Here is a 27,635-nt window from a genome sequence, read left to right as displayed (position 1 = left end):
AGTGGAAGAGCTACTTCTGCCTTTCAGCACCAACCTCTCCTTAAAAAATGTTACAGATACCTAATAGCCACAGAAATAGAAAGCCTCCTACCCCTGAGATCCAGTAATATGATCATGTGGGATAGATCCACCGGATGCAAAGAGGCCATCCCTGTGTAAGAAAAGTTTCCTGCAGATCGGGAAGGATTTTGGCACAGAAGGAGAGGGTGACTCTGGCGGCCCCTGCAGCTCAAACAGGATAAACCTTGGCATCTCATGGCTGACAGCTATAGTTAAAGCTGCTCTTTCTTCTCTATGCAATGAGGATGTCCCTTACGCAGCCACAAAGCTTCCCTTCTCCTATGAATCAGTTCTGGCATCACTAGAGAACTACAGAAAATAACAAGAAGCCATACATTTCCAGATGCTCCTGCCATACAAATGTGCTCCACTGGGGATCATCACACCCATTCACGTTTCACTTTAGTACAATTCTTTTTGGTGGTATGTGTTTGGTTGGGCATTCAAGCTACGTGCCGGGGTGGCCAAGCCACAACAATTGAAGTGACATTCATGCATGCACAACTTGCTTGGAAGTACCAATTCCACAATTTCTAGGCAAGGAGGGACCCAAATACTAGTGCTAAGTGGTCTACGTTACCTTCTTAAAGTGCCTAAGATGCCACTGTCTCCAAAAGTAGCCACAACAACAACAACAACAACAACAACAATAACAACAACACTTTATTTGTACCCCGCTACCATCTCCCCAAGGGACTCAGTGCGGCTTACATGAGGCCGAGCCCAACACAACAATACAAGCAAGAACGACAATACAGCAGTTAAAATAAAAAACATAGACAATAAAACACATTATCAATAAGACAACACACAATTAAAACTGTGGGAAGGCCAAATGTAAAGTTAAAAAATGAAAATAATGCTGGAGCATGGACAAAAGATGATAGTGGCGTTTGTGGAGGGCATACGAGCAGACCTAAAGAAATGTAAAGCGCTTTGGAGGACAAAGTGCTATGGGATCATTATTCCGGGAAGGCACACTGGAACAGCCACGTCTTCAAGCTCCTCCTGAAGACTGCCAGAGTTGGGGCTTGTCTGATGTCTTTAGGGAGTGAGTTCCAGAGTCGAGGGGCCACCACCAAAAAGGCCCTCTCTCTCATCCCCACCAATCGCGCCTGCAATGCTGGTGGGATCGAGAACAGGGCCTCTCCGGATGATCGAAGGGATCGTGCGGGTTCATATACAGAGATGCGGTCACGCAGGTAGGCGGGTCCCAAACTGTTCAGGGCTTTGTAGGTAAGAATCTGTACCTTAAGAAATAGTCTACATATCTCTTGCGTTAGAGATTGGAGGAACTACCAAATGTACATTGATAACAGAGTAACACCTAACTCTATTTTGGAGAATGTTATTGTTGACAAAAGCCTTAACTAAACTAAAGATGCTCTAAGAAAGGAATAGGAAGCTGCCTAATAGTGGCCCACTTGGCACACAACTGCCTACATCAGCTGTTCTCCTGACATGCTGTATTTGTGCCCATACTTCATGAACTACATCTTTTTCCTTCTGAAAACTGTAAGGAACAGCATCTGATAAGCCATGGGGCAGCACTAGTCCACCAACCACCAGATGAGTAGGTCTAGTCCATAGATACGGCCAACACATTTATGCCAGACTCTATTAGGAAACAGACTGGTGTCTAAACTCTCGGATCTTAGGTTATCATATTCAATCTGTTCCTAGATTATGGACTTCTTGTCTGGACGTTCCCAGAAAGTTAGATTAGGTCACCATACCTCGTCAGCTCTCACTCTCAACACTGGGATGCCACAGGGCTGTGTGTTGAGTCCTCTGCTTTTCACTTTGAACACATATGACTACCCCCATCCACCATAGCAATATCAATACCAGATTCACAGATGACACAACTGTGGTGGGACTTATCTCTGAAGTGGATGAGTCTGCCTATTGGGATGAGGTGGATCAGCTGCTCTCGTGCAGAGGCAATAATCTGGTTCTTAACATCAAAAATACCAAGCAGCTCATAGTGCAGTGGTTCTCAACCTGCCCCCCCCAGATGTTTTGGCCTTCAACTCCCAGAAATCCTAACAGCTGGTAAACTGGCTGGGATTTCTGGGAGTTGTAGGCCAAAAAACATCTGGGGACCCCAGGTTGAGAACCACTGTCATAGTGGATTATAGGAAGAACCGACGAGGAATTCAGCCCTTGTTCATAAATAGAGACCAAGTGGAGCAGGTGGTCGGTTTTAAGTTCCTGGTTGTCACTGCAAAGGAGGATCTGACCTGGGGCACCCATGTTAAGAGAGCCCAGCAGAGACTACTACCTGAGATTCCTAAGGAACCCCCTAAATGAATGAAAAACTGCTGGTGACTTTCTACCATTGTGCGATAGAGAGTGTCCTAACCTACTGCATCTGTAAATGGTTTGGTAGCTGCACAGTGACAGATAGGAAGATGCTCCAAAGGGTCACCATTTCTGCACAGGAAATCATTGGCTGCTCTCTCCCTTTGTTGGAAGAACTTTATAATTCCCACTGCCTTAAGAAAGCTCAGAGCATTCTTAGGGATCCATCTCACCTGGCATATTCTTTTTTAAAAAATTATTGCCATCTGGCAGACTGTATAAGGTGACAAAGACAAGGACAAATAGAATCATAGAATCAAAGAGTTGGTAGAGACCTCATGGGCCATCCAGTCCAACCCCCTGCCAAGAAGCAGGAATACTGCATTCAAATCACCCCTGACAGATGGCCATCCAGCCTCTGTTTAAAAGCCTCCAAAGAAGAGGCCTCCATCACACTCCGGGGCAGAGAGTTCCACTGCTGAACGGCTCTCACAGTCAGGAAGTTCTTCCTCATGTTCAGATGGAATCTCCTCTCTTGTAGTTTGAAGCCATTGTTCCACGTCCTAGTCTCCAGGGAAGCAGAAAACAAGCTTTCTCCCTCCTCCCTGTGGCTTCCTCTCACATATTTATACATGGCTATCATATCCCCTTCTCAGCCTTCTCTTCTTCAGGCTAAACATGCCCAGCTCCTTAAGCCGCTCCTCATAGAGCTTGTTCTCCAGACCCTTGATCATTTGAGTTGCCCTCCTCTGGACACATTCCAGCTTGTCAACATCTCTCTTGAATTGTGGTGCCCAGAATTGGACGCAATATTCCAGGTGTAGTCTAACCAAAGCAGAATACAGTATGGGGAGCATGACTTCCCTAGATCTAGACACTCTGCTCCTATTGATGCAGGCCAAAATCCCATTGGCTTTTTTTGCCGCCACATCACATTGCTGACTCATGTTTAACTTGTTGTCCACAAGGACTCCAAGATCTTTTTCACACGTACTGCTCTCAAGCCAGGCATTGTCCCCCATTCTGTATCTTTGCATTTCGTTAGACTGAAGGATTGTTTTTATTCTAGAACTATGGCTATGTTGAACTCTGTGGTTTCACATTGATGTGGTATTGGGGGTTGTGTGGTGGTGGTGGAGGTGTGGAGGGATGGATGAGTTGTTTTGTGGTGTGTGCAAAGAAAGGCATGTAATTTCATTGTGAAATAGCTCAATGACAAATAAAGCTATTCTCTTGTCTTCTAAGTGCTGGGGATTGCACCTGGGATCTTTCACATGCAAAACATGAGATCTGCAACTGAGCTAAATCTCTTTCTTACGACCATCCCCTCTTCTTTTACTACTAAATAATTCAGTTACTAAAACAATTCACTGTGTCCTTAGACTCACTTGTGAGACCCACCTCTGTGGAGTGCGGTTCAGACAAAACAGATGCAGAACAGACAAGGAAGAGAAGAGTGTAGGAGGAAAGCTATGAACCTTTCCCACTCCATTCTGTGTGTCGGACACCCATGTGAAAAGGTCACATGCATTGTGGAATGACAAAAGTGCAATCTTGTGCAACAAGCAGGGAAAGACTCGCCTGCTGGTGAACGTCCCACTCTGATAAAGCCAACCCAGTCTTCAGAGCAATCTTGAGATGGGAGAGAAAAATGCAGAGAGATGGACAGAAAGGCCAAAAAAGTTCATAAAACCGAAGCAACCAGTAGGGCTTCCTTGCTGACTGTAGCCCACTTAACTTCTTGAGAAGCAGTATGAAACCCGTAGAGATGTTCAATGTATTGTCAAAGGCTTTCATGGCCGGAATCACTGGGTAGTTGTAGGTTTTTTCGGGCTATATGGCCATGGTCTAGAGGCATTCTCTCCTGACGTTTCGCCTGCATCTATGACAAGATCCTCAGAGGTAGCGAGGTCTGTTGGAACTAGGAAAAAGGGTTTATATATCTGTGGAATGACCAGGGTGAGAGAAAGGACTCTTGTCTGCTGGAGCTAGGTGTGAATGTTTCAACTGACCACCTTGATTATCCTTTGTCCCACCCTGTATCTGTGGAATGACCAGGGTGAGACAAAGGACTCTTGTCTGCTGGAGCTAGGTGTGAATGTTTCAACTGACCACCTTGATTATCCTTTGTCCTACCCTGTATCTGTGGAATGACCAGGGTGAGACAAAGGACTCTTGTCTGCTGGAGCTAGGTGTGAATGTTTCAACTGACCACCTTGATTATCCTTTGTCCTACCCTGTATCTGTGGAATGACCAGGGTGAGACAAAGGACTCTTGTCTGCTGGAGCTAGGTGTGAATGTTTCAACTGACCACCTTGATTATCCTTTGTCCCACACTGTATCTGTGGAATGACCAGGGTGAGCCAAAGGACTCCTGTCTGCTGGAGCTAGGTGTGAATGTTTCAACTGACCACCTTGATTAGCATATAATGGCCTGACAGTGCCTAGAGCAAACTTTTGTTGAGAGTTGATTAGATGTCCCTGTTTGTAAAGAGTGTTGGTAAGCACAGTTATTTTGCTTGCTCTGGTATCCTCTCGCTTCTGCCGGAGTCTACCGTGTACCATGCAGCTGTGGACAAGTCTACAGAGGGACCACCAAACGCAGCATTGCCCAAACACAAATCAAGGAACATAAAAGGCACTGCAGACTACTTCAACCACAGAAGTCAGCCATAGCAGAGCACCAGATGAACCAACCTGGACACAGCATTTTATTTGAGAACACAGAAATGCTGGACCACTCTCACAACCATCATGTCAGACTACACAGAGAAGCCATTGAAAAACACAAGCATGTGGACAATTTCAACAGAAAGGAGGAAAACATGAAAATGAACAAAATCTGGCTCCCAGTATTAAAAAAAACCTCTAAAATTACAACAGCACAACAACAAAGAGGAAACAAACAAGGACATCTAATCACCTCTCAACAAAAGTTTGCTCTAGGCACTGTTAGGCCATTATATGGGGGCAAAAGGGTTTATATATCTGTGGAATGACCAGGGTGAGACAAAGGACTCTTGTCTGCTGAAGCTAGGTGTGAATGTTTCAACTGACCACCTTGATTAGGTTCTTGTGGGGTTTTTTGGGCTATAGGGCCATGTTCTAGAGGCATTTCTCCTGACGTTTCGCCTGCATCTATGGCAAGCATCCTCAGAGGTAGTGATTACCATTTGATTACCATTTGATTGCCTGGCAGTGCCTGGAGCAATCTTTTGTTGAGAGGTGATTAGATGTCCTTGTTTCTTTCCTGTCTGTTGTTGTGCTGGTCTAATTTTAGAGTTTTTGGAGTTTTTTAGAGTTTTTTAAAGAGTTTTTTAGCTACCAGTATTAAAAACTCTAAAATTAGAACAGCACAACAACAGACAGGAAACTAATAAGGACATCTAATCACCTCTCAACAAAAGATTGCTCCAGGCAATCAAATGCTAATCAAGGTGGTCAGTTGAAACATTCACACCTAGCTCCAGCAGACAAGAGTCCTTTGTCTCACCCTGGTCATTCCACAGATATATAAACCCTTTTTCCTAGTTCCAACAGACCTCACTACCTCTGAGGATGCTTGCCATAGATGCAGGCGAAATGTCAGGAGAGAATGCCTCTAGACCATGGCCATACAGCCCGAAAAAATCTACAACAACCCAGTATGAAACCCCTTCCCCTTTATATAGGAAAATCCATTGCTGGTTAAATATTTCTTACGGAAGTGCAAAGACCAAGGCATTACCTTGTTTTCAAACCAAGAACAACACATAAGAGGCACACAACCAGAACTCATCTGCAACTTTTGGCCACAAAAAGCAGAGTGAACCAGTCTGGATGGGAATGAAATGGTTTTTAGGGCTGGAAAGGGGGAAGGTTTGTTCAACAAAGACTAGACAAACTAGTTTTCTAAACAGGGCTGGGCATCTGGTGATAATGGGGCGCGCAACATCCATGCAGAGATCCTGGCCTCTTCTCTATGGGAAAAAAAAGTCTTGTAACAAGAGAGACATTTATAAAGCAGGGCATTTCTACCTGCACTGCCAATTATGAGATCCCCATTCTATTTTAATGCCTACTATAACTCCATGCAGTCATGCCGGCCACATGACCTTGGAGGTGTCTACGGACAATGCTGGCTCGTCGGCTTAGAAATGGAGATGAGCACCATACCCCAGAGTCAGACATGACTGGACTTAATGTCAAGGGACTACCTTTACCTTTACTATAACATTAGGCTCAAATTCCCAAATAGTATGCAATCACAATATCAGTTCTCAAATGCTGCCTCGTCAACTAACTTGCACCCAAAGTGGAGCACTCTCCTACTAAAGAAGAAATGTCCCCATTCCTCCTACACCAGTTTGTATCCTTTGCACAGAGACTTACAGTCATGGAAGACTCCGTAGACCTTCTGTCCAGCGATTTTGCTCTGCGGTGTGGGGACAAAGGAGAAGCTGTCATATCCAGAATGGAGCTGGTTGCTGTTTCTGCCACAAAGTCCTGCAACAAGCACAGAGGTCACTCAAACACCCAAAACTCTGCTCTGGATTAAGATTTGGGGGCTAAAGACACCACTTCCATTCGTTTGACACATAAGCATCAGAGACATTCTGGAAGCTCCATACATTTTCAAGTAAAAGAGTGTTGGTAAACACAGTTATTTGGCTTGCTCTGGAATGTTTGGCAAATAATAGATGTGGCAAAATACTGAAGTCTGGATCCTGTGGAGTACACATGGCAATTGCATTCAGCCATGGTGCTTGGACATACTCTGTTTCCCCAAAAATAAGACAGTGGCTTATATTATTTTTTGCTCCCAAAGATGTGCTAGGTCTTATTTTCAGGGGATGTCTTATTTTTCCATGAAGAATAATTCACACTTATTGTTGAACAAAAAAATTGAACATTTATTATATACTGTACAGTAGTTGTCAGTATATAATAAATATACTGGCCCTCCCACACAGGGCCACAAAAAGGGCTGCAACGTATTTATTTATTTATTTACTTACTTACTTACAGCTTTTATATTCCCCCCCTTCTCACCCCGCAGGGGACTCAGGGCGGATTACAGTGTACACATATATGGCAAACATTCAAGGCCAGTTTTGACATACAACATATACAGACATAGACAGAGGCTATTTAACTTTTTCTGGCTGCCGGGGAGCTGTCTCTTTCATCGTCCATCTGCGACACTGATGAAGTACTTTCGCATTCCCCACATGCTTTTTGCTGGAGTGCTTGCTGGAGTCTTTTTTTTTTTATGGCTTCATAAATCAGTTAATTTAGCCTCCCCACACTTTAAGGTGGTACCTAATTTTCCTACTTGACAGATGCAACTGTCTTTCGGGTTGCAAAGGTCGACAACAGGCTACACAATTGGTTGGAAACCCACTCCAACCCGGGCTGGTTTCAAACTCATGACCTTTTGGTCAGAGTGATCTTAATGCAGGTGACACTCAGCCAGCTGCGCCACAATCCTGGTGCTGGCTCCCACACACTGTCTGGAGACTAGCGATCTCCCACAGTAGTTCTCAGACCACTTGTACAGCAGAGACTGTACTGCACGTCCCGGTCACCAGGGGGAGCATGCTTCCAAACAAAAACTTTGCTAGGTCTTACTTTCAGGGGAGGCCTTATATTTAGCAATTCAGCAAAATCTCTGCTAGGTCTTATTCTCAGGGCGATTCTGAGGCTTATTTGTCTTTGAATTCTTTTTACGCGCCAAAGGCACCTCGGTGCCGGTCGCTGTAGTCGGCAATTCTTTTTCCCTTTGAGGGAATGGCCCGGGGGGGGGGGGGGAGGCTCCGCTCATAAAGCGCAGCATTCAGACGAAGTACCAGATTTTTCCTTGTTTCTCTGTCCCCCAGGCACAACAAACACAACAAAAGGCCAACGTTGTCTGAATAGCTCGCTGAGCATGAGGCACAGCCCTTAAAGGCCAAAGCGGCCACCATGATGGTTGAAAGGAGAATACTTTAAGTCGTAAATTCAGCTAACAGAACAGGTCAGAGTGGAGAAAGTCAGAGAGCGATAGACAGTCCGGTTTAGTCAGTCAGGCAATCCAAAAAAGCTAGTCACACAAACAAAGGTTCTCAGCTGCTGACAGAGCGGCGGATGAAGAGAACTGAGGCGGTGGCGCCGCCCACCTGCTACTTATACTCGCAAGGGGAGAGTGGGCGGGGCCAACCACCAAAGTTTTTCAAATCTATCTAGAAGGTTCTGAAGCTGCTCAGGCGCAGAAACTACCATCTGTGTGTATTCACAGTTGACCACGATGGGAAAAACAGGGTATAACCAGATACAGAAAGCTCATTAAATTGGAGGGAATCAGTTGGCAGCCTCACCCGTTTCCTGGGGAAGACTCTCTTCTCGCTCCTGCCCTGTCGAGTCTCGCTGGTGGAAGCATTGGTCTCCATATGTTCAGCATTCTCAATATCCAACGCCTCAAATTTTTCAATTACCTGGGACCGCCTGTAAAACAGACAAGAGAGGAAAACAGACTTCTTAACAAACAGAAACTGCTACCATCTTTTTAAAAACCTGACAACAATTCCACCTCTCCTCTATCGTGCGGACACATTTAAATATACTAAAATGTCAAGCTTTTTCATTCTTGCAGTACATGTCTCGCTATTATTCACATCCCAATTTATTCAGATGGGTGGAAAATATAAGGAATTTGATGGGTAGGGGAGAGATCTGGACATAAATAAATGTGTTAAGAAATCTGAAATTAGGACCCCTTATCAACATCATTATATTCCTCCAGACATCCACAGTTCCCTTCTATTTATCTTTTCTCTTGATTGAATTCATGACTTTTTCTGCTTGGTTCTACTACTTAATGCTGGCATTGTTCCCACTAGTGCCATGATGGTGAACCTATGATACGCGTGTCAGCACTGACACGCATGGCTATTTTTGATGACACGCAGGCACATGCGGCCACGTACAGAGAAATACACCTTATAAGAGCCAATCTAATTCCATCTTTAAATTCAACATCTGCACGTTTGAGCATAGTTCACTCCATAACTCAGCATGGATTATACATTTTTTCTTATTTAAACTATAAATATTGCAAAATTATGCTCAAGTTTTGGGCAAATTTTGACACACCAAGCTCAAAAGGTTGCCCATCACTGCACTAGTGTCATGTTCCATAGGATTCTGGACTGTGAATTTCATTACTGGAGCCGTGCTAGATTAGGACCAACTCCCCTCTACAATACAAATTGATACAATATTATCAATCACAACTGATAATTATCAATTGTAATACAATATTAATTATCAATACAAGTTGATAACTTTGGTGCAGGCCACTTTAGTACTCTGTAACTGAATTCACCTTTATTTTGTCCAATTTTAATACGCCAACTTTTACACTTTAAAACTTACAACCTTAGATATTTCTGCATTTTAGGTTTGCTCCTCCCCTCTCATTTGAAGCACACTGTAGTTGGGAAGGTATTAGTTAATTTGGAGTGCAAGGAAGGGAAAAATATCTGCAGACAAATGGCATGGAAAAACCTGCCTTGAGGAATAGTGAAGATAAGAGTGCATGCTGGTCCTATTCAGTCCTCTTCAGATAACACGGTTATGGTGAAAGCTGATCCGACAAAATTCAACGCTGACATTTTTGGGGAGAAATTCAGAGGACACTCCCCTGCTCTCTGGGGGACAACGCCTGGCTTGAGAGCAGTACGTGTGAAAAAGATCTTGGAGTCCTCGTGGACAACAAGTTAAACATGAGCCAACAATGTGATGTGGCGGCAAGAAAAGCCAGTGGGATTTTGGCCTGCATTAATAGGAGTCTAGTGTCTAGATCTAAGGAAGTAATGCTACCCCTCTATTCTGCTTTGGTTAGACCACACCTGGAATATTGTGTCCAGTTCTGGGCACCACAATTCAAGAGAGATATTGACAAGCTGGAATGTGTCCAGAGGAGGGCGACTAAAATGATCAAGGGTCTGGAGAACAAGCTCTATGAGGAGCAGCTTAAGGAGCTGGGCATGTTTAGCCTGAAGAAGAGAAGGTTGAGAGGAGATATGATAGCCATGAATAAATATGTGAGAGGAAGCCACAGGGAGGAGGGAGCAAGCTTGTTTTCTGCTTCCTTGGAGACCAGGATGCGAAACAATGGTTTCAAACTACAAGACAGGAGATTCCATCTGAACATGAGGAAGAACTTCCTGACTGTGAGAGCCGTTCAGCAGTGGAACTCTCTGCCCCGGAGTGTGGTGGAGGCTCCTTCTTTGGAAGCTTTTAAACAGAGGCTGGATGGCCACCTGTCAGGGGGTATTTGAATGCAATATTCCTGCTTCTTGGCAGAATGGGGTTGGACTGGATGGCCCATGAGGTCTCTTCCAACTCTTTGATTCTATGATTCTATGAGGCTGTATGGCCATCTGTCAGGGGTGATTTGAATGCAATATTCCTGCTGCTTCTTGGTAGGGAGTTGGACCGGATGGCCCATGAGGTCTCTTCCAACTCTTTGATTCTATAATTCTATGCTTTCCCCATTTCAGCAAATAATGGATGAGATTGGTGAGACTCAAGTTGATTTTGAGCCTCCATCATTGTTATTTCAACACACACACAAGGCAAGAAGGACCATTTATAATTCAAGAACAAGATGGTCCACAACATGGGTATTTGGAAATTTAGGCATTGTGTTCAGCATATGAATGTGATGACTGTGTAAATGCTTTTTCCAACACTGCACAAGAAGGCATCCAGCAGTTTCTTGTAGAATGAATGCTGAGTAATAGCAACCTGAGAATAAAAGGACACAACAATACGCTTCCTGCCATTGAATGGTTGCAATCTTGGACTGTCAGGAGGTAGAAAAGCAGCCTCAACACATAAATGCCAATATCCCCAATCTGGTTGTTTGGATTTTGGAAAAGAAAAAGGATGAATTTTCTTTATCAATGGTGGATAGCATCAACAATGAAAATAAAACTGAACAAAAATAGAGGATTAAAACTGTGATCATGTGCTTGTGTTGCAAAAGAAAGCTATGCAGACTCTTTGGAAGTTTGGAGAAGACCTAAACTTAATGATTAATTAAAATAAGCCTTGTTTATAAGCCTAAACAGTTTGAGCGAGCTTGTTTTTTGCTTCCTTGGAGACTAGGACGCAATGGAACAATGGCTTCAAACTACAAGAGAGGAGATTCCATCTGAACATGAGGAAGAACTTCCTGACTGTGAGAGCCGTTCAGCAGTGGAACTCTCTGCCCCGGAGTGTGGTGGAGGCTCCTTCTTTGGAAGCTTTTAAACAGAGGCTGGATGGCCATCTGTCAGGGGTGATTTGAATGCAATATTCCTGCTTCTTGGCAGGGGGTTGGACTGGATGGCCCATGAGGTCTCTTCCAACTCTTTGATTCTATGATTCTATGAGTCCAGCCTATCTTCGCAATTGCATATTTCCCTATGAACCTGCACGAGCTTTAAGATTTGCAGGAGAGGCCTTTCTCTTGCTCCTGCCTCCATCACAAGCATGATTGGTGAGGATAAGGGAGAGGGCCTTCTCGGTGGTGGCCCCTTAGCTCTGGGACTCTCTCTCCAAAGGAGATTAGATTAGCACCCATCCTGTCCACTTTCCATAAAATCCTAAAAACATGGTTGTTCCAATGTGCCTCTGATTAATCGGTTCACTAAAAGAATTGGCACTTCTAGCCATAACTTCGGAGCTCTCGGTGGCACAGTAGGTTAAACCGATGAGCTGCTGATCTTGCTGACTGAAAGGTCGCCGGTTCAAATCTGGGGAGCGGGATGAGCTCTCGCTGTTAGCCCCAGCTTCTGCCATCCTAGCAGTTCGAAAACATACAAATGTGAGTAGATCAATAGGTACCACTCCGATGGGAAGGTAACAGCACTCCATACAGTCATGCTGGCCACATGACCTTGGAGGTGTCTATGGATAACGCCGGCTCTTCGGCCTAGAAATGGAGATAAACACCAACCCCCAGAGTCAGACACAACTGGATTTAATGTCAGGGGAAAACCTTTACTTTTATAGACTCTTGCACTTTACTATTGTCCCTGCCCTGGAGTTGTACTGTACACACTTGACTTGGCCCTTCCAGCCTTAATTTACCATGTGCTCTCGCACTTTGCCATCAGCCCTGTCCTGACAGTTGTATGGTACATATAACAAAAATGCCACTTATACATAATAATAGAATTCAACAAGCAGTTATATAGACATGTTGTACTGTTCAATTTCACAGTGATGTCAAACAATATTGTGTAAATTTTGGTACAGTCTCTTTAGAATAATATCAATGTTGTATCTTCTTATGTTGAGTAGTTTATAGATCAGCCGTGCAACATGTCTATATAACTATATGATGTCCAACTCTATCACTCTTTTCCACCTGCCACTAAGGAGGCATTTTTGTTATATGTACTTATTCAGGAACCCATTTATATTATATTATATTGACAGTTGTATTGCTCAGGCCATTCCCTCACCCCTTAGCTCGGATATTCCCATTATGCTCGGCCACTGGTTGTTGTATGATTAATTATGTTTTTAATTATGTTTTTATCATGTTATATATGTATTTGTATTGTATTGTATTTTAACTGTCTGACTGGGCTTGATCCCCATATAAGCCGCTCCGAGTCCCTTCCGGGAGATGATGGCAGGATACAAAAATTGTTGTTGGGTTGTAGTAAGTTTTCCAAACTGTATGGCCATGTTCTAGAAGCATTATCTCCTGATATTTCGCCTGCGTCTATGGCAGGCATCCTCAGAGGTTGTTAGGTCTTGTTGTTGGTGGAGTTTTTTTGGAGAACAGAATTTGATGTCACAGTGTTGGTACAATTTGAATCATATTGGGTAAATGGTCACTTTCAACACTAACTTCTAAGCAATGAAGCACTGTTGGACTAGATGGGATCACAGGCTCACAAAATCCCAGTGACAAGGCAGGTATTTTCCCACCGCAACATCGCTTCCAGATTGGGCTCCAGATCAGGACCACAGCATGCCACATGCAGAGAGAAAGAGCAAACCAAGCGCACCCACACCGAGGCACCTGCGGAAGAGACAGCTCCAGGGGATTGGCCTCCAACCACTGGAGACATTTCAAAAGGGACCCTGTAACCATCTCCTTAAATCAAGCTCTTTGGATTTGAACCTTTGTAACACATATTAACCTAGCAGCAGCCATTTACTTGGTTTTTTAAACAACATCAATTCCTACACCTCATCTCAATTCTGACAAAAAAGGAGGTCAATCCACAAAATTAACATTTTGCTAAGCCAAAACACAGTGAAGGACTGAAGAAAACCCCATTTGCTTGGGAAGTGGGGCAGAATAAAAACGGAGAGAGGGACCAGATTCTTGTGAAAGGGGATTGCACCACTGAGTTGTCTACAGTTCAATATTTTTTTTTTTGAGATGAGATGGTAGCGAAGCAGGCGGAGTATAAAGGCGGACACGTCACACAGCAGGAGAAGGCGGAGAGCAACAAGACCTGAAAGAAAAGAAAGCTGGAATATGAATGAACAGAAAAATCATATTTCCCCTTTCCCCAACCCATAAATGAAATTTTTAAAAAAATCATTCCAAGATTCATTAAAGGAAAACAAAACAAAAAAACACAAATCATCAGCAAAATAAAATGTAATCATTGCAAAAACTCCAGAATCACATCCCCGCGTTGCATGGTTACTCTAATCATTAAGGGAAGAGGGCTGGAGGTGGGATATGTGCAGGAAGGCATCTGTGTACAGTGAGACCACCTCATGCTCATTCGGACAGAGTTCACCCAAGTGGCGCCTGAAAGCCTTTGCTGGAAGGGCATGCAAGGAACCTCTGAAATGTTGGCCAGGAGGGAAGCAGAGTTAAATCTTCATCAGATACCCAGATGCAGCTAAAGAGCTTCGAAATGGCAGAGAGAACGAGTGTGGCTTGCAATGGAAAAGTGGCAGCACTGTTGTTTTTTTCCTGTGGTTGTAGTTGTGTGCTTTCACATCAACTCGGATTTGTGGCAACCCTATCATAGGGTTCCTTTGGCAGCATTTAGTCAGGCTGAGAGTGTGGTTTGCTTATGGCTGCTTCCATGGCTGAGCTAGGAGGAGCACATACACATGCAGCCTGTCACGTTTTCCTTGCAAAACTCATATCCTTTCCCTCCAAGTATCCACCTGTATGAAGGCAACCATGGCTTCCCAAACACACAATGGCTGGAAAGAGGGGGAAAGAGGAGGCCTTCAGGTGGCAATGCCATGCTCTCTACTGGGTAGAAGGCTAGGAGGCAGAAGACAGTTGGCAGAACTTTCCATGCATGTTAAATTGAGGTAACCGACCATGCATTCTGGTGTTAGAGCATTTCTGTGCAGAACTGATGAGGAAAAACAAGGAGACAAGGTGCTGCTGGGAATGATTGGCTTTTGAGCATAAGCAGTTTCATTGGCTTAGTTTGTTGCCCAGTGAGAAGAGGTGTCCACAAAAGTCATGAAGAGGAGACAAAAGGAATATTATATACATACTAGCTGCCCCCTGCCACGCGTTGCTGTGGCCCAGTTTGGTGATCGGGAAAATAAAGTAACGAGAAAGTTTTGGTTTGTAATATATGTAATTCCTTTATGCTTGTGAGTAAACAGTATTTCTTGTTGTTTCTTTGTCAGTGTTGATTCGGAGAGTGTCTGGTTTGCCTACTCTGGAATATGCAACATATCATAGTCCTTCTTTAAGGGTCTCTTTCAAATCTATGATACTATATCCGTGTGTGTGTGAATCGTATCTATATCTATGGCTGGATGGCTCTTTCTCAGGAGCACTTTGATTACGTTTTCTTGCCCTAGTGAAGGGAGTTGGACTGGATGGCTTTAAGTATTTTCTGTTGGTCATGGGGGTTCTGTGTGGGAAGTTTGCCCTGATTCTGTCATTTGTGGGATTCAGAATGCTCTTTGATTGTAGGTGAACTATAAATCCCAGTAACTACAAATCCCAAATGTAGACATCTATTTTCCCCAAACTCCATCTGTGTTCATATTTAAACATATGGAAAATTGTGTCAAGTTTGGTCCAGATCCATCATTGTTTGAGTCCACAGTGCTCTCTGGATGTGAGTTTACTACAATTCCCAAACTCAAGGTCAATGTCCACCAAACCCTTCCAGTTTTGTCTGTTGGTCATGGGAGCCCTGTGTGCTAGGTTTGGCCCAATTCCATGATTGGTGGAGTTCAGAATGCTCTTTGATTGTAGGTTAACTATAAACCCCAGCAACTACAACTCCCAAATGACAAAATCATTTTTTTGAGTGAAGGACATACATTGGGTTGTTAGGTGTCTTGTGTCCAAATTTGGTGTCAATTCGCCCAGTGGTATTTGAGTTCTGTTAATCCCACAAACAAACATTACATTTTTATTTATATAGATGAGAAGACAACACAGACCACAATAAATCACTGATTGATTGATTGAGAGGACAACAGTGAGGATTATGGTAGGGGGAAAACGTGATGGAAGCCTCTCAAAAGGCATTTAGAAAGCTCATTCTGACGCGGAAAAACTCATTCCTCTAAAAGGGAAAAACAAGGCAGTGTTCAATCATCCACGTCAGTTCTGTTGTTTACCAGCAGCAGGGCTCAGGCTCCATGAGCCAAGGCTGCATCAGATGCTTCCCCTGTGATAAGGCATCCTCTGAGCCCAAGGAAGACCAACTTTGGGAAAGTAAAACCTTTCTGCAACCTTGAGTCAAACGTACATCATGTCTGCAAACCTAATCTGGCTCTAAAGAGGAGCTGCGTGAAGGTCACTGAAATGCTACTCCAAATGGCTGGATTGGATTCTGGTTTTTTGAATTTTCAACAGGTTTTAGCCACGCACTTTCATCTGCAGAAGCTAAGGATGTGTGTGTACGTACACATACACACACTCCTAAATGAGAGCAAATTCTCCCGAAAAATGACTTACGCCTCCATACTACATTAATCTGAGCTGCTACAAACGAAGAAGCATGGAACTAATTGGGTTGTTGTAGGTTTTTTTGGGCTATATGGCCATGTTCTAGAGGCATTTCTCCTGACGTTTTGCCTGCATCTATGGCAAGCATCCTCAGAGGTAGTGAGGTCTGTTGGAACTAGGCAAAAGGGTTTATATATCTGTGGAATGACCAGGGTGAGACAAAGGACTCTTGTCTGCTGGAGCTAGGTGTGAATGTTTCAACTGACCACCTTGGTTAGCATTTGATTGCCTGGCAGTGCCTGGAGCAAACTTTTGTTGAGAAGTGATTAGATGTCCTTGTTTGTTTCCTCTCTGTTTTTGTGCTGTTTTGATTTTAGAGTTTTTAATACTGGTAGCTAAAAAACTCTAAAAAAAACTCTAAAAAAACTCCAAAAACTCTAAAATTCATGCTCAAACTCGTGTTACTGGATTGTATTTTGATGAATTAGATTTTTTCCTACCCAAGGAGAAGTCTTGTTTAACATAACAAATAGACCTGTGCTGTGCTGAGCCTGTCAATGCTTTGATCCAGCTTTTTGCACCAAAGTCCTTTGTGGGTTGTGCATCCTTCCCAGAGGCAGCAATGGCTACAGAAGGCTTGTCTTGGTGGACAGCAGAGGGAGCTCAAACACTAAGCACAGTATAGATATTGTCGAAGGCTTTCATGGCCGGAATCACTGGGTAGTTGTTGGGTTTTTTCGGGCTATATGGCCATGGTCTAGAGGCATTCTCTCCTGACGTTTCCCCTGCATCTATGGCAAGCATCCTCAGAGGTAGTGAGGTCTGTTGGAACTAGGAAAAAGGGTTTATATATCTGTGGAATGACCAGGGTGGGACAAAGGACTCTTGTCTGCTGGAGCTAGGTGTGAATGTTTCAACTGACCACCTTGATTAGCATATAATGGCCTGACAGTGCCTGGAGCAAACTTTTGTTGAGAGGTGATTAGATGTCCTTGTTTGTTTCCTCTCTGCTGTTGTGCTGTTGTAATTTTAGAGTTTTTTAATACTAGTAGCCAGATTTTGTTCATTTTCATGGTTTTCTCCTTTCTGTTGAAACAAGGACATCTAATCACCTCTCAACAAAAGTTTGCTCCAGGCCATTATATGCTAATCAAGGTGGTCAGTTGAAACATTCATAACTAGCTCCAGCAGACAAGAGTCCTTTGTCCCACCCTGGTCATTCCACAGATATATAAACCCTTATTACTAGTTCCAACAGACCTCACTACCTCTGAGGATGCTTGCCATAGATGCAGGCGAAACGTCAGGAGAGAATGCCTCTAGATCATGGCCATATAGTCCGAAAAAACTTACAACTACACAGTATAGATAATTTAAAAGGAGGCCCATGTTTCTCATTACCAGCTGAAGGGCTGTACCTCAAAATAATCATGGAAGGTGCGCCACACTTGGCAACCTTGCTAATTAGAGCAGGTTTCTAGTCCTCATGGGGTCTGCATGTGAAAAGTGCTTCTGCTTGACAGAAATAAAGAGGAAACTTCGAAGACAAGTATGTCACTGGCCCTGGTTCTGAAGGGAAGTGAAAGGAGAAAGTAGTCCACTTGCTTTTCTTTCCCCCATGACTATGTCTTACTCCTGTGGCGCAGTGGGTTAAACCCCTGTGCCGGCAGGTCTGAAGACTGACAGGTTGCAGGTTCAAATCCAGGGAGAGGCGGATGAGCTCCCTCTATCAGCTCCTGCTCCTCATGCGAGGACATGAGAGAAGCCTCCCACAAGGATGATAAAACATCAAAAATCATCCAGGCGTCCCCTGGGCAACATCCTTGCAGACAGCCAATTCTCTCACACCAGAAGCGACTTGCAGTTTCATGTCACTCCTGACATGAAAAAAAAAAAACTCCTCTGAGTTGCCTCCCTTCTCTGGGCTTGATGGTTATTGGGATTAGCGAAGTACACTGCGTGGGGAGGTCCAGGATCATGGATCATCTCAATGTAGGAAATCTAAATGTGCAGGGAACAGCAACTTGGGAACCAGGGCAGATAAAAGATTAGTTGGATTTCGCTCGCCCTTCCTCATCATTTGAGACAGCTGAGTGGCTAGTGCAGAGGCCTAGTGTGAACTGAGGAAGGGGGTGGGTTGCCACAGATACCTGGAGATCAGGCATAAACACAAGAGGAGGGGCAAGGTGACAGGGAAGACGGAACTTATCCAGGTGCAAACACATAGCAGACGCCGGCTAAGCATTCGTGACAGGAGACTCGCAGGTGGGGAAAGAAAGTTAATATATGAAGCAACCAGCAAAGCTCAGTAAGAAAAAAGAGAAGCATCAAACAAGCATCCCAAAGCCAAGCAAAGATGTGCAGGGATCACAAGAAGGCTGGGAAATTCACTGGTGCAAACACAAGGTTTCAAGGAGGAGTCTCTCTCCAAACCCACCCAGACGATAGACTGATCTGCTGGGGAGAGAGGAAGGTAGTAAGAAGACCAAAAGAACACCTATAACCCAGGCGTTCCTGTATGCCCATCCCTGTACCATAGCCATGGCCTTCTTCTCCAATGCCATGGCACTCTCCCATCCTTCTTCAGGTGCTTCCCTTTCATAAAATATGGCAGGTTGATGGTAAGAGGCCAGGGCAAAAGCGACAATGTGATGCTGTCACATTGTGGGGTGGATGTCCTCCATTGTTATGAGGCTGAGGCAGGCAGGAAGCAGTACGTAATTGGGTCCTTCATGCTTGGACTTCATTGAAAGGAAGGAAAAGTAAGGTTGCACTTTCTCTGTGCCTTTACAGGCTGGCAGTGTTTTCACTGTTTCCCCAGTAGCACAGTAACATGGATCCCTTTGGCCACAAAGCCCAATTCTGTCTTTTTAAGAAAACATTTTCCAAGGAAAGAATCAAGGAATGGTTATTTCAGCCTCCATTAGCCAGGTTGCTAACAGGAGCAGTGCTCAGGGAGCACACAACTCCTCTGCTGCATCATCTCCACTGGCTGCCAGTTTGCTACCGGGCTCAATTCAAAGTGCTGGCTTTAGCCTATAAAGCCCTAAACCAGTGGTTCTCAACTTGGGGTCCCCAGATGTTTTTGGCCTACAACTCTCAGAAATCCCAGCCAGTTTACCAGCTGTTAGGATTTCTGGGAGTTGAAGGCCAAAAACATCTGGGGACCCCAGGTTGAGAACCAGTGCCCTAAACAGTTCCGGCCCAGCCTATCTATCTGAACGCATCTCTTCCTACAAACCCTCCAGGAACTTAAGGTCGTCTGAGGAGGCCCTGCTCTCGATCCTGCCTGCTTCGCAAGCACATCTGGCGGGGACGAGAGACAGTGCCTTCTCTGTGGTGGCCCCTCGGCTGTGGAACTCCCTGCCTAGGGATATTAGATCAGCTCCCTCCCTCCTGACTTTCTGAAAACGAGTAAAAACTTGGCTACTCGACCAAGCATTCGGAACCCTGGAATAAATAGACAAACTAGAGCTGGAAAATGATCCAAGACAATGGAACGGATGAGGATTGAACGAGAGGACATAGTTCTTTTTACATTGTTATTATGCACTGTCTTTATGTTTAAACGCACTTTAATGGTTTTGCTTTATTAATGTATGTATTTTTATGGCCGACTGAGTCGCCTCCAGGCTGATAGGGGCGGGATAGAAATAATGTAAATAAATAATAAGTTAATTAATTAAAACATGTACTTTCTCCATGCTTTCTTGAAAGAGCTGGAAAGAAATACCAGAAGTCTCTCCACTGAGTGGGATTCCCTGTTGTTATGAGGAACCTGGTTCATGACACAACACTGATCATTCTGAAAAATCTATCTTTAATTCCTCTTCAAAGCAAGTGTCTCGGTTTCATGGTGCCCAAAATACAGGGACGGGCTCATATTGTTTCACAAGACAAAACAAGCAGTTTGACAACTAGGCAGGATTTGAAGGCTCAGCATCACATCTGCTTCCTATGCTACTTGACATGATATTGACCATCATCTGATACCCAGACATGAAGGCCCCCAGCCTCCTCTGCCATTTGGAGTCTATAGGTTTGAGAAGTCAAGGGCTCCTTGTCTCTAGAAACTCCACCCATTTATTTTACTCCTCACACTGAAGGTGTGCATTGGCTGCCTCAGGCTAACTACAGGATAGACACCCACAACCATCTCCACTGTGTCTGGCTACATGACTTTTGGAAGGAATTTTTGTCTCTTGTCCCATCATTATCCATCATAATGATAACCTGGGGATCACAACCAGACACAGTGAAGACATCTGCCCTTGCGCTGTGCTACTCTGCTGCTGAGTACTCATGCCCAGTGTGGAACACATCTCACCACACTAAAATAGTGGATGTGGCTCTTAATGAGACATGCCGCATTATCACGGGGTGTCTGCGCCCTACACCACTGGAGAAATTATACTGCTTAGCCGGTATTGCACCACCTGACATCCGCCAGGAAGTAGCAGCCAATAATGAAAGGACTAAGGCAGTGACATCTCCAGCTCATCTCTTGTTTGGGTATCAGCCAGCACGTCAACGACTTAAACCAAGAAGTTTTCTTAGATCTACAGAGACACTCGCTGGAACACCTCAGCAAGTGAGAGTCCAAAAGTGGCAGGCTCAAACCCAGCACCTCAATCCGTGGGTGATACCAGATGAGAGACTCCCTCCCGGCACACAGAAGACTGGGTGACTTGGAAGGCGCTGAACAGACTGCGCTCTGGCACCACAAGATGCAGAGCCAATCCTAAGAAATGGAGCTACAAAGTTGAATCCACGGCATGCGAGTGTGGAGAAGAGCAAACCACTGACCTCCTGCTGCAATGCACCTGAGCCCTGCCACATGCACAATGGAGGACCTTCTTACGGCAACAACAGAGGCACCCCAAGTGGCCAGATACTGGTCAAAGGACATTTAATCAACTACCAAGTTTGCAAAATTTGTGGGTTTTTTTTGTCTGTTTGTTTTGTTCTGTTAGAAATGTAATACAATGGTATGGTTGCTGATGACACGATAAATAAATAAAATTATCGATGATCCAGAACAAGCACCTTCCTTTGAATTGCACCAGAGGCGTTTTCCTGGGATTACACAGGGACTGCATCAAGGGATTGCAGGATGTTCCGCTGGGAGTACCAGAAGCAAGCAAATATAAATAATATGGAGCTACTAAGCCCTTGCAGGCCAGAGTGAGCATGTCTTTCAGAACTCAAAAGGTGAGCAATGAGAGCTGACAGTTTTCCCCCCTTGCATCCTGTGCCCCTCTCCTCCATACAGGCCTCATCATGCCAGAAGAGAGGAAAGCAGAAGGATTCCGAAAGACAAGTTCCAACGATCCTTTGTGAAGCTCCTGGAATGTCATTCCAAGATGCATACAACACACAGAGGACTCGATGTTTGCTAGCTACAACTGGATCTCAAGCTAGAAAGACCCATTTACAGCTCATATGAGAGGGCCTTCACATCAGCAGGACTATTAAAGGATCAGACTATGGCACATATATGAGGAGTATTTTTAAAGTAAGGTCCGTTTTGTTGTAGACACTAGTAGTTCGCGCGCAAAGCGCAACGAGCGCGTGCGTCGTGTACCGGCATGCCTCGGGAACAACTGTGCTCAGTTTCCGCTCTGTAGCTAACCTGTACGGTTCTCTTCTGTGCTTTAAAAATGTTTAAGACTATCAACTCACCCGCCGTAAGTGAGGTTCGCTCAGTGATACGGTTTTTGTCAGCAAGGAACCTGCCTGCTGCAGAAATTCATCGACCGATTTCTGAAGTGTACGGTGATAGTGTTATGAGTGAAAGCAAAGTGCGTAAGTGGGTACGACAATTCAAAGATGGCCGTGACAACGTCCATGATGAGGACTGCTCCGGTCGCCCTTCTTTGACTACAGTGAACTCTTGGTTATCGGAGCAGGCGGCAAGTTTTTATGAAGAGGGTATTTTAAAATTGGTTCAGAGGTATGATATGTGTTTGAACAAACTTGGCAACTATGGGTTGTTGTAGGTTTTTCCGGGCTATATGGCCATGTTCTGGAGAACATGGCCATATAGCCCGGAAAAACCTACAACAACCCAGTGATTCTGGCCATGAAAGCCTTCGACAATACCTTGGCAACTATGTCGAAAAATAGAGTGAAGTATGTACTTTCTGAAAATAAATTTATTTTTTTGAAATAAACTTTTGTTGTGTACTTATGTTCCAGCGGACCTTACTTTAAAAATACCCCTCGTAACTGTATCTCAAAAATACAAACGCAGCAGCTGGTGGCTTCCATATCACCATAGCCTTGGCTTGTGTTTGGATTTTAGTCCATATCTTAAAGCAGGTGCATCCAAGGTGTTGAACTGTATGATCCTGTACCAGGACTAAAGGACAGTTCCTTAAGTTCTGACTAAAATCTGGAACAAATGAATTGCCCTATGGCCACTGCAGACATCGGTCACCATTGGCCAATCTTCCAAGTATTTTCTAAGGCTAAGCAGCATTCTGAAATCCCGTGAAATTACAAGGGAGCCTGAAAAGTGTCAACGTGTTCCTTACCTCCTTTCGTTGCCGAAGAGGCGAGCCACTTCCTCCCTTCCAGGGCTGCGGGCTCGGAACCTCCGCTCAAGCCGTTTCTGCTCCGTTTGGAAGGCCTCCCGGTTACTGATCCGAACGGCTCTGGGGACGTCAGCCAGGGTGGCATACTGCCGGCTGGCTTTAAAGGCCAAGGACCGGCCCTTGGCCCCATCTCTGCCACTGGAGCCGTTGCCCATGAAAGGGTACCCGCTGTCGTTGCACCTGGTGTCCAGGGCGTTGAGGGAGAAGCTGCACACCATCCGGCTGCCAGGGCAGGGACCTGGGGAAGGAAAGGGGCGGCTCTGCTCCTGGGAGGGCGATCTGGGGTCACTGTACCTGTTGCCGGGGGTGCTGGGGCTGGGAGGGGATGGCGGGGTCAGCAGCGGCTGCTCTTCCAGCTTGACCTCCTGCTTGGTCTTCTCCAAGGAGAAGTAGCCGCTCTCAACACGTGTCTTCCGCCCACAATCGTTGCGGTCGCCGTTCATGGCGCTCTCATCTAGAAGACAATGGGATAACCCAGTTTATCCAACAGCATTTTCGGAGCACTGGGAAACTCTCATTTGGCCGGGGTGGTCCATGCTCTAGATTGGATGACTGTAATGTGCTCTACTTGGGGCTGCCCTTGAAAACGGCTCGGAAATTCCAACTGGTTCAACGGGTGGCAGCCAGGATTTTAACTGGTGCTCCTTACAGAGAGAGGTCAACCCTCCTGTTTAAGGAGCTCCACTGGCTGCTGTTTACCTACCGAGCCCAATTCAAGGTGCAGGTGCTTACCTACAAAGTCCTAAACGGTTTGGGACCTGCCTACCTGCGTGACTACATCTCCGTTTATGAACCCACACATTCCCTCCGTTCATCAGGAGAGGCCCTGCTCGCGATCCGACCTGCATCGCAGGCGCGTTTGGTGGGGACGAGGGACAGGGCCTTCTGTGTGGTTGCCCCCTGACTTTGGAACACCCTCCCAAAGACATTAGACTAGCACCCACGTTGGCAGTCTTTAGGAAGAACTTGAAGACCTGGCTATTCCGATGTGCCTTTCCAGAATAGGATAACCCCCAGCACTATGTCCCGGAAGCACTTTATTAGAGTTTAAGACTCTCTACACATTGCACTTGCCCAGAATTCCAACATACCACCTCTCACACCCAGCACTTTTTAACCTGTACCCATCATTGGCCCGGACCTGATTTTATTGCGTTATAGTGTAATGTTTTGCTATTGCTTATGTTTTTAATTTGCCTTGTATTGTATTGTTATTGTTTGTTGTTGTTGTGTTGAGGCCTTGGCCTTTGTAAGCCGCATCGAGTCCTTCGGGAGATGCTAGCGGGGTACAAATAAAGTATAATAATAATAATAATAATAATAATAATAACAACAACAACAACAACTCGGGTGAGCATGCAGGGAAGAGCTGTAATACTACAGCCCATTGGGGTGGGTGGGGATTGTTGTTGTTGACTACTCCTGGGATGCCTTGATAGTCACAAAAATTTAACTGGATTTTTGGTTCCCCCAAGGTATTTCAGGCCCAGAAGAGTATCTTTTTAAACAAAATTAGATTCTCAGAGTGGCTAATGGACCAAGGATTCTCAAATGCCATAAATCAGCCCTGTGGAGAAGTTCTGAGATCTCCAAAAGGGCCTGCTTGACGTCAATCTAGCAGAGATGGGAAGTAATTTGTTAATTGAGTAATCCCTCAAGTACTCAAAGTACTGAGTCATTTTAAATGGTTTTTCAGGGAATCAAAATTTCCTAATGTGGTTTTTTACTGGTTTTGAACAGAGTATGTTCTTTTTAATATATATATATATATATATATATATATATATATATATACACACACACACACACACACACACACACACACACACATACACACACACACACATACACACACACACACACACACACCCCGTATATACTCGAGTATAAGCCGACCGGAATATAAGCCGAGGCGCCTAATTTTACCACAAACACCTGCAAAAACGTATTGACTCAAGTTTAAGCCGAGGGTGAGAAACTTGTACTGGTAATCATCAATAGGTTAAACGTTTTTGAATATTTATGTACAACTTTAAGATTTTGTTGTTGTTCATTCATTCAGTCGTCTCCGACTCTTCGTGACCTCATGGACCAGCCCACGCCAGAGCTCCCTGTCGGCCGTCACCACCCCCAGCTCCTTCAAGGTCAGTCCAGTCACTTCAAGGATGCCATCCATCCATCTTGCCCTTGGTTGGCCCCTCTTCCTTTTTCCTTCCACTTTCCCCAGCATCATTGTCTTCTCTAGGCTTTGCTGTCTCCTCATGATGTGGCCAAAGGACTTCTACTTTGTCTCTAGTATCCTTCCCTCCAGTGAGCAGTTGGGCTTTATTTCCTGGAGGATGGACTGCCCAACTCTGATTAAACCATTATTCTAACCTCCTTCAATGTAAATGTGCTTACCTATTACCAATACTGATGGAGTAAAATAATAAATGCAATAACATGTAATAAAAATGATAATAGAGTAAATAATGGAAATTTAATAATATTGGTAGTAATAAAGTAATAAATGTAGTAATAATAATAATAATAATAATAATAATAGAGTAAAATAATAAATGTAACAAAATAATAATAGAGGAAAATAATGTACATGTAATAATAATAATAATAATAATAATAATAATAATAATAATAGAGTAAAATAATAAATAACCTTGACTCGAGTATAAGCCGAGGTGAACCTTTTCAGCCTAAAAGAGAGACTGAAAAACTAGGCTTATACTCGAGTATATACAGTCTCAGTGTCTCTCTCTCTCTCTCTCTTTCTCAACCTGCCTGGATCTAAAGTAACGTTGCTGAAGTCTCCGTCATACAATACCTTCTTGACTTTTCAATCTAAAGTGAGCTTGATTCGTATAATAAAAAGTTGTACTTTGGCATACTGTTCCATTGCTGTGGGGTCTCCCCACTGACTTGAACCCAAAAGTTAATATATACACTTCCAAATATACATATATTTGGGAACGCGACACTATTGCTGTGGGCATTTCCTTGCCATGCACACAACAAACTTATTTTTGTGTTATTTTAAAACTTAACTGATTGTTGCTTGACAATGTAACTTATTCTAGCTGTTGGAATCGGGAATCAGAGAAAAGAATCACAATTTGGAAGTTTGACTATAGCCAGTGATGGAGATAAGTACGATCTTATACAAGTGTAAGATCGTAGCATCTGAGAGCCTTGGGAGTTTCCAAAAGAATGCCCATCAGGTTTTGGGCCAAAAAAACGAAGTTCTGAGTTTTTTACCCAACGTAAGCACTGACATGTGAAAAATAACTGGAAAACATATAAAATATAGTTGGAATAAACGTGTCCTGTACTATTTATGTTTGGCTGCAAATGATTTACATCCTTCGCATAGTTATGCAGATGGATGGGGCCAGAACGGGATAAGAGGAAAAGTTGGAGTCCTCGTGGACAACAAGTTAAACATGAGCCAACAATGTGATGTGGCGGCAAAAAAAGCCAATGGGATTTTGGCCTGCATCAATAGGAGCCTAGTGTCTAGATCTAGGGAAGTCATGCTCCCCATGCTCTATTCTGCCTTGGTTAGACCACACCTGGAATATTGGGTCCAATTCTGGGCACCACAATTCAAGAGAGATATTGACAAGCTGGAATGTGTCCAGAGGAGGGCGACTCAAATGATCAGGGGTCTGGAGAACAAGCCCTATGAGGAGCAGCTTAAGGAGCTGGGCATGTTTAGCCTGAAGAAGAGAAGGCTGAGAGGAGATATGATAGCCATGTATAAATATGTGAGAGGAAGCCACAGGGAGGAGGGAGCAAGCTTGTTTTCTTGGAGACTAGGACGCGGAGCAATGGCTTCAAACTACAAGAGAGGAGATTCCATCTGAACACGAGGAAGAACTTCCTGACTGTGAGAGCCGTTCAGCAGTGGAACTCTCTGCCCCGGAGTGTGGTGGAGGCTCCTTCTTTGGAAGCTTTGAAACAGAGGCTGGATGGCCATCTGTCAGGGGTGCTTTGAATGCAACATTCCTGCTTCTTGGCAGAATGGGGTTGGACTGGATGGCCCATGAAGTCTCTTCCAACCCTTTGATTCTATGAAAGTGTGTGTGTGTGGTGGGGGGGGGGGGGATATTGCTCAACCGGGTCCCTTCCTCCTGAATCCTTAGTAACCTACAGGGCACACACCCCACTGTGGAATCTGGCACAGTTGCTGAGAATGTTCTCTTCTCCGGATGCACCTGAAGTGACCCATAGTCGCCTCCTGCGAGGACGTTCTCCTTCCAGTGCGCTGGGCAAGGCCTTGTTTTATCACTCGTTTCTCTGATTCAGTCCCAGCCATAACATCTTGGGACAGGGTCACTGGGAAGTCCACACCTGCTTCTCAGAAACAGGAGCGGCTCGCCTTCTTGTCTTTGGATGGGACCCAATCCTTTGCAGAAGCCAAACAATTAGGGGAGAAAGTTCTTCCTCAGCTCACCAAATGCCCCCGTTCCTAAAAAGGGCCGCTATCCAAATAAAGTTAAAACAGGGATGAGCAACCGTGGGAGGCTATGGGGCTGATTAGTTTTGCTCCCAAATTATCCCACCTTCTAGGGCAGCGTTTCTCAACCTGGGGGTCGGGAGCCCTGGAGGGGCCGCGAGGGGGTGTCAGGGGGGTCACCAAAGGCCATCAGAAAACACAGTATTTTCTGTTGATCATAGGGGTTCTCTTTGGGAAGTTTGGCCCAATGTTATCATTGGTGGGGTTCAGAATGCTCTTTGATTGTAGGTGAACTAT

The 27,635-nt window shown here is 44.6% G+C and overlaps 1 protein-coding gene across 6 annotated transcripts in view; it reads right to left on the bottom strand.

Moving 5' to 3' along the window:
• LOC137097892 (myosin phosphatase Rho-interacting protein-like) overlaps window positions 1-27,635 on the bottom strand; it is a 198,252-nt gene that overhangs the window by 50,748 nt on the left and 119,869 nt on the right. For 3 of the 6 annotated variants that reach the window (XM_067473269.1, XM_067473271.1, XM_067473272.1), the window contains exons 7-9: window positions 23,180-23,339; window positions 8,701-8,827; window positions 6,737-6,850 (exon numbers count right to left, since the gene is read on the bottom strand). In XM_067473269.1, coding sequence (XP_067329370.1) covers window positions 6,737-6,850; window positions 8,701-8,827; window positions 23,180-23,339 — 401 coding nt within the window. Of the gene's footprint in view, window positions 1-3,945; window positions 4,177-6,736; window positions 6,851-8,700; window positions 8,828-22,825; window positions 23,340-27,635 lie in introns of those variants that run through there. The other 3 variants (XM_067473267.1, XM_067473268.1, XM_067473270.1) reach the window with 2 other exon arrangements.

Source organism: Anolis sagrei, chromosome X, assembly GCF_037176765.1.
Source record: "Anolis sagrei isolate rAnoSag1 chromosome X, rAnoSag1.mat, whole genome shotgun sequence".
Classification (NCBI taxonomy): domain Eukaryota; kingdom Metazoa; phylum Chordata; class Lepidosauria; order Squamata; family Dactyloidae; genus Anolis; species Anolis sagrei.
This window is presented reverse-complemented; position numbering and strand designations above follow the sequence as displayed.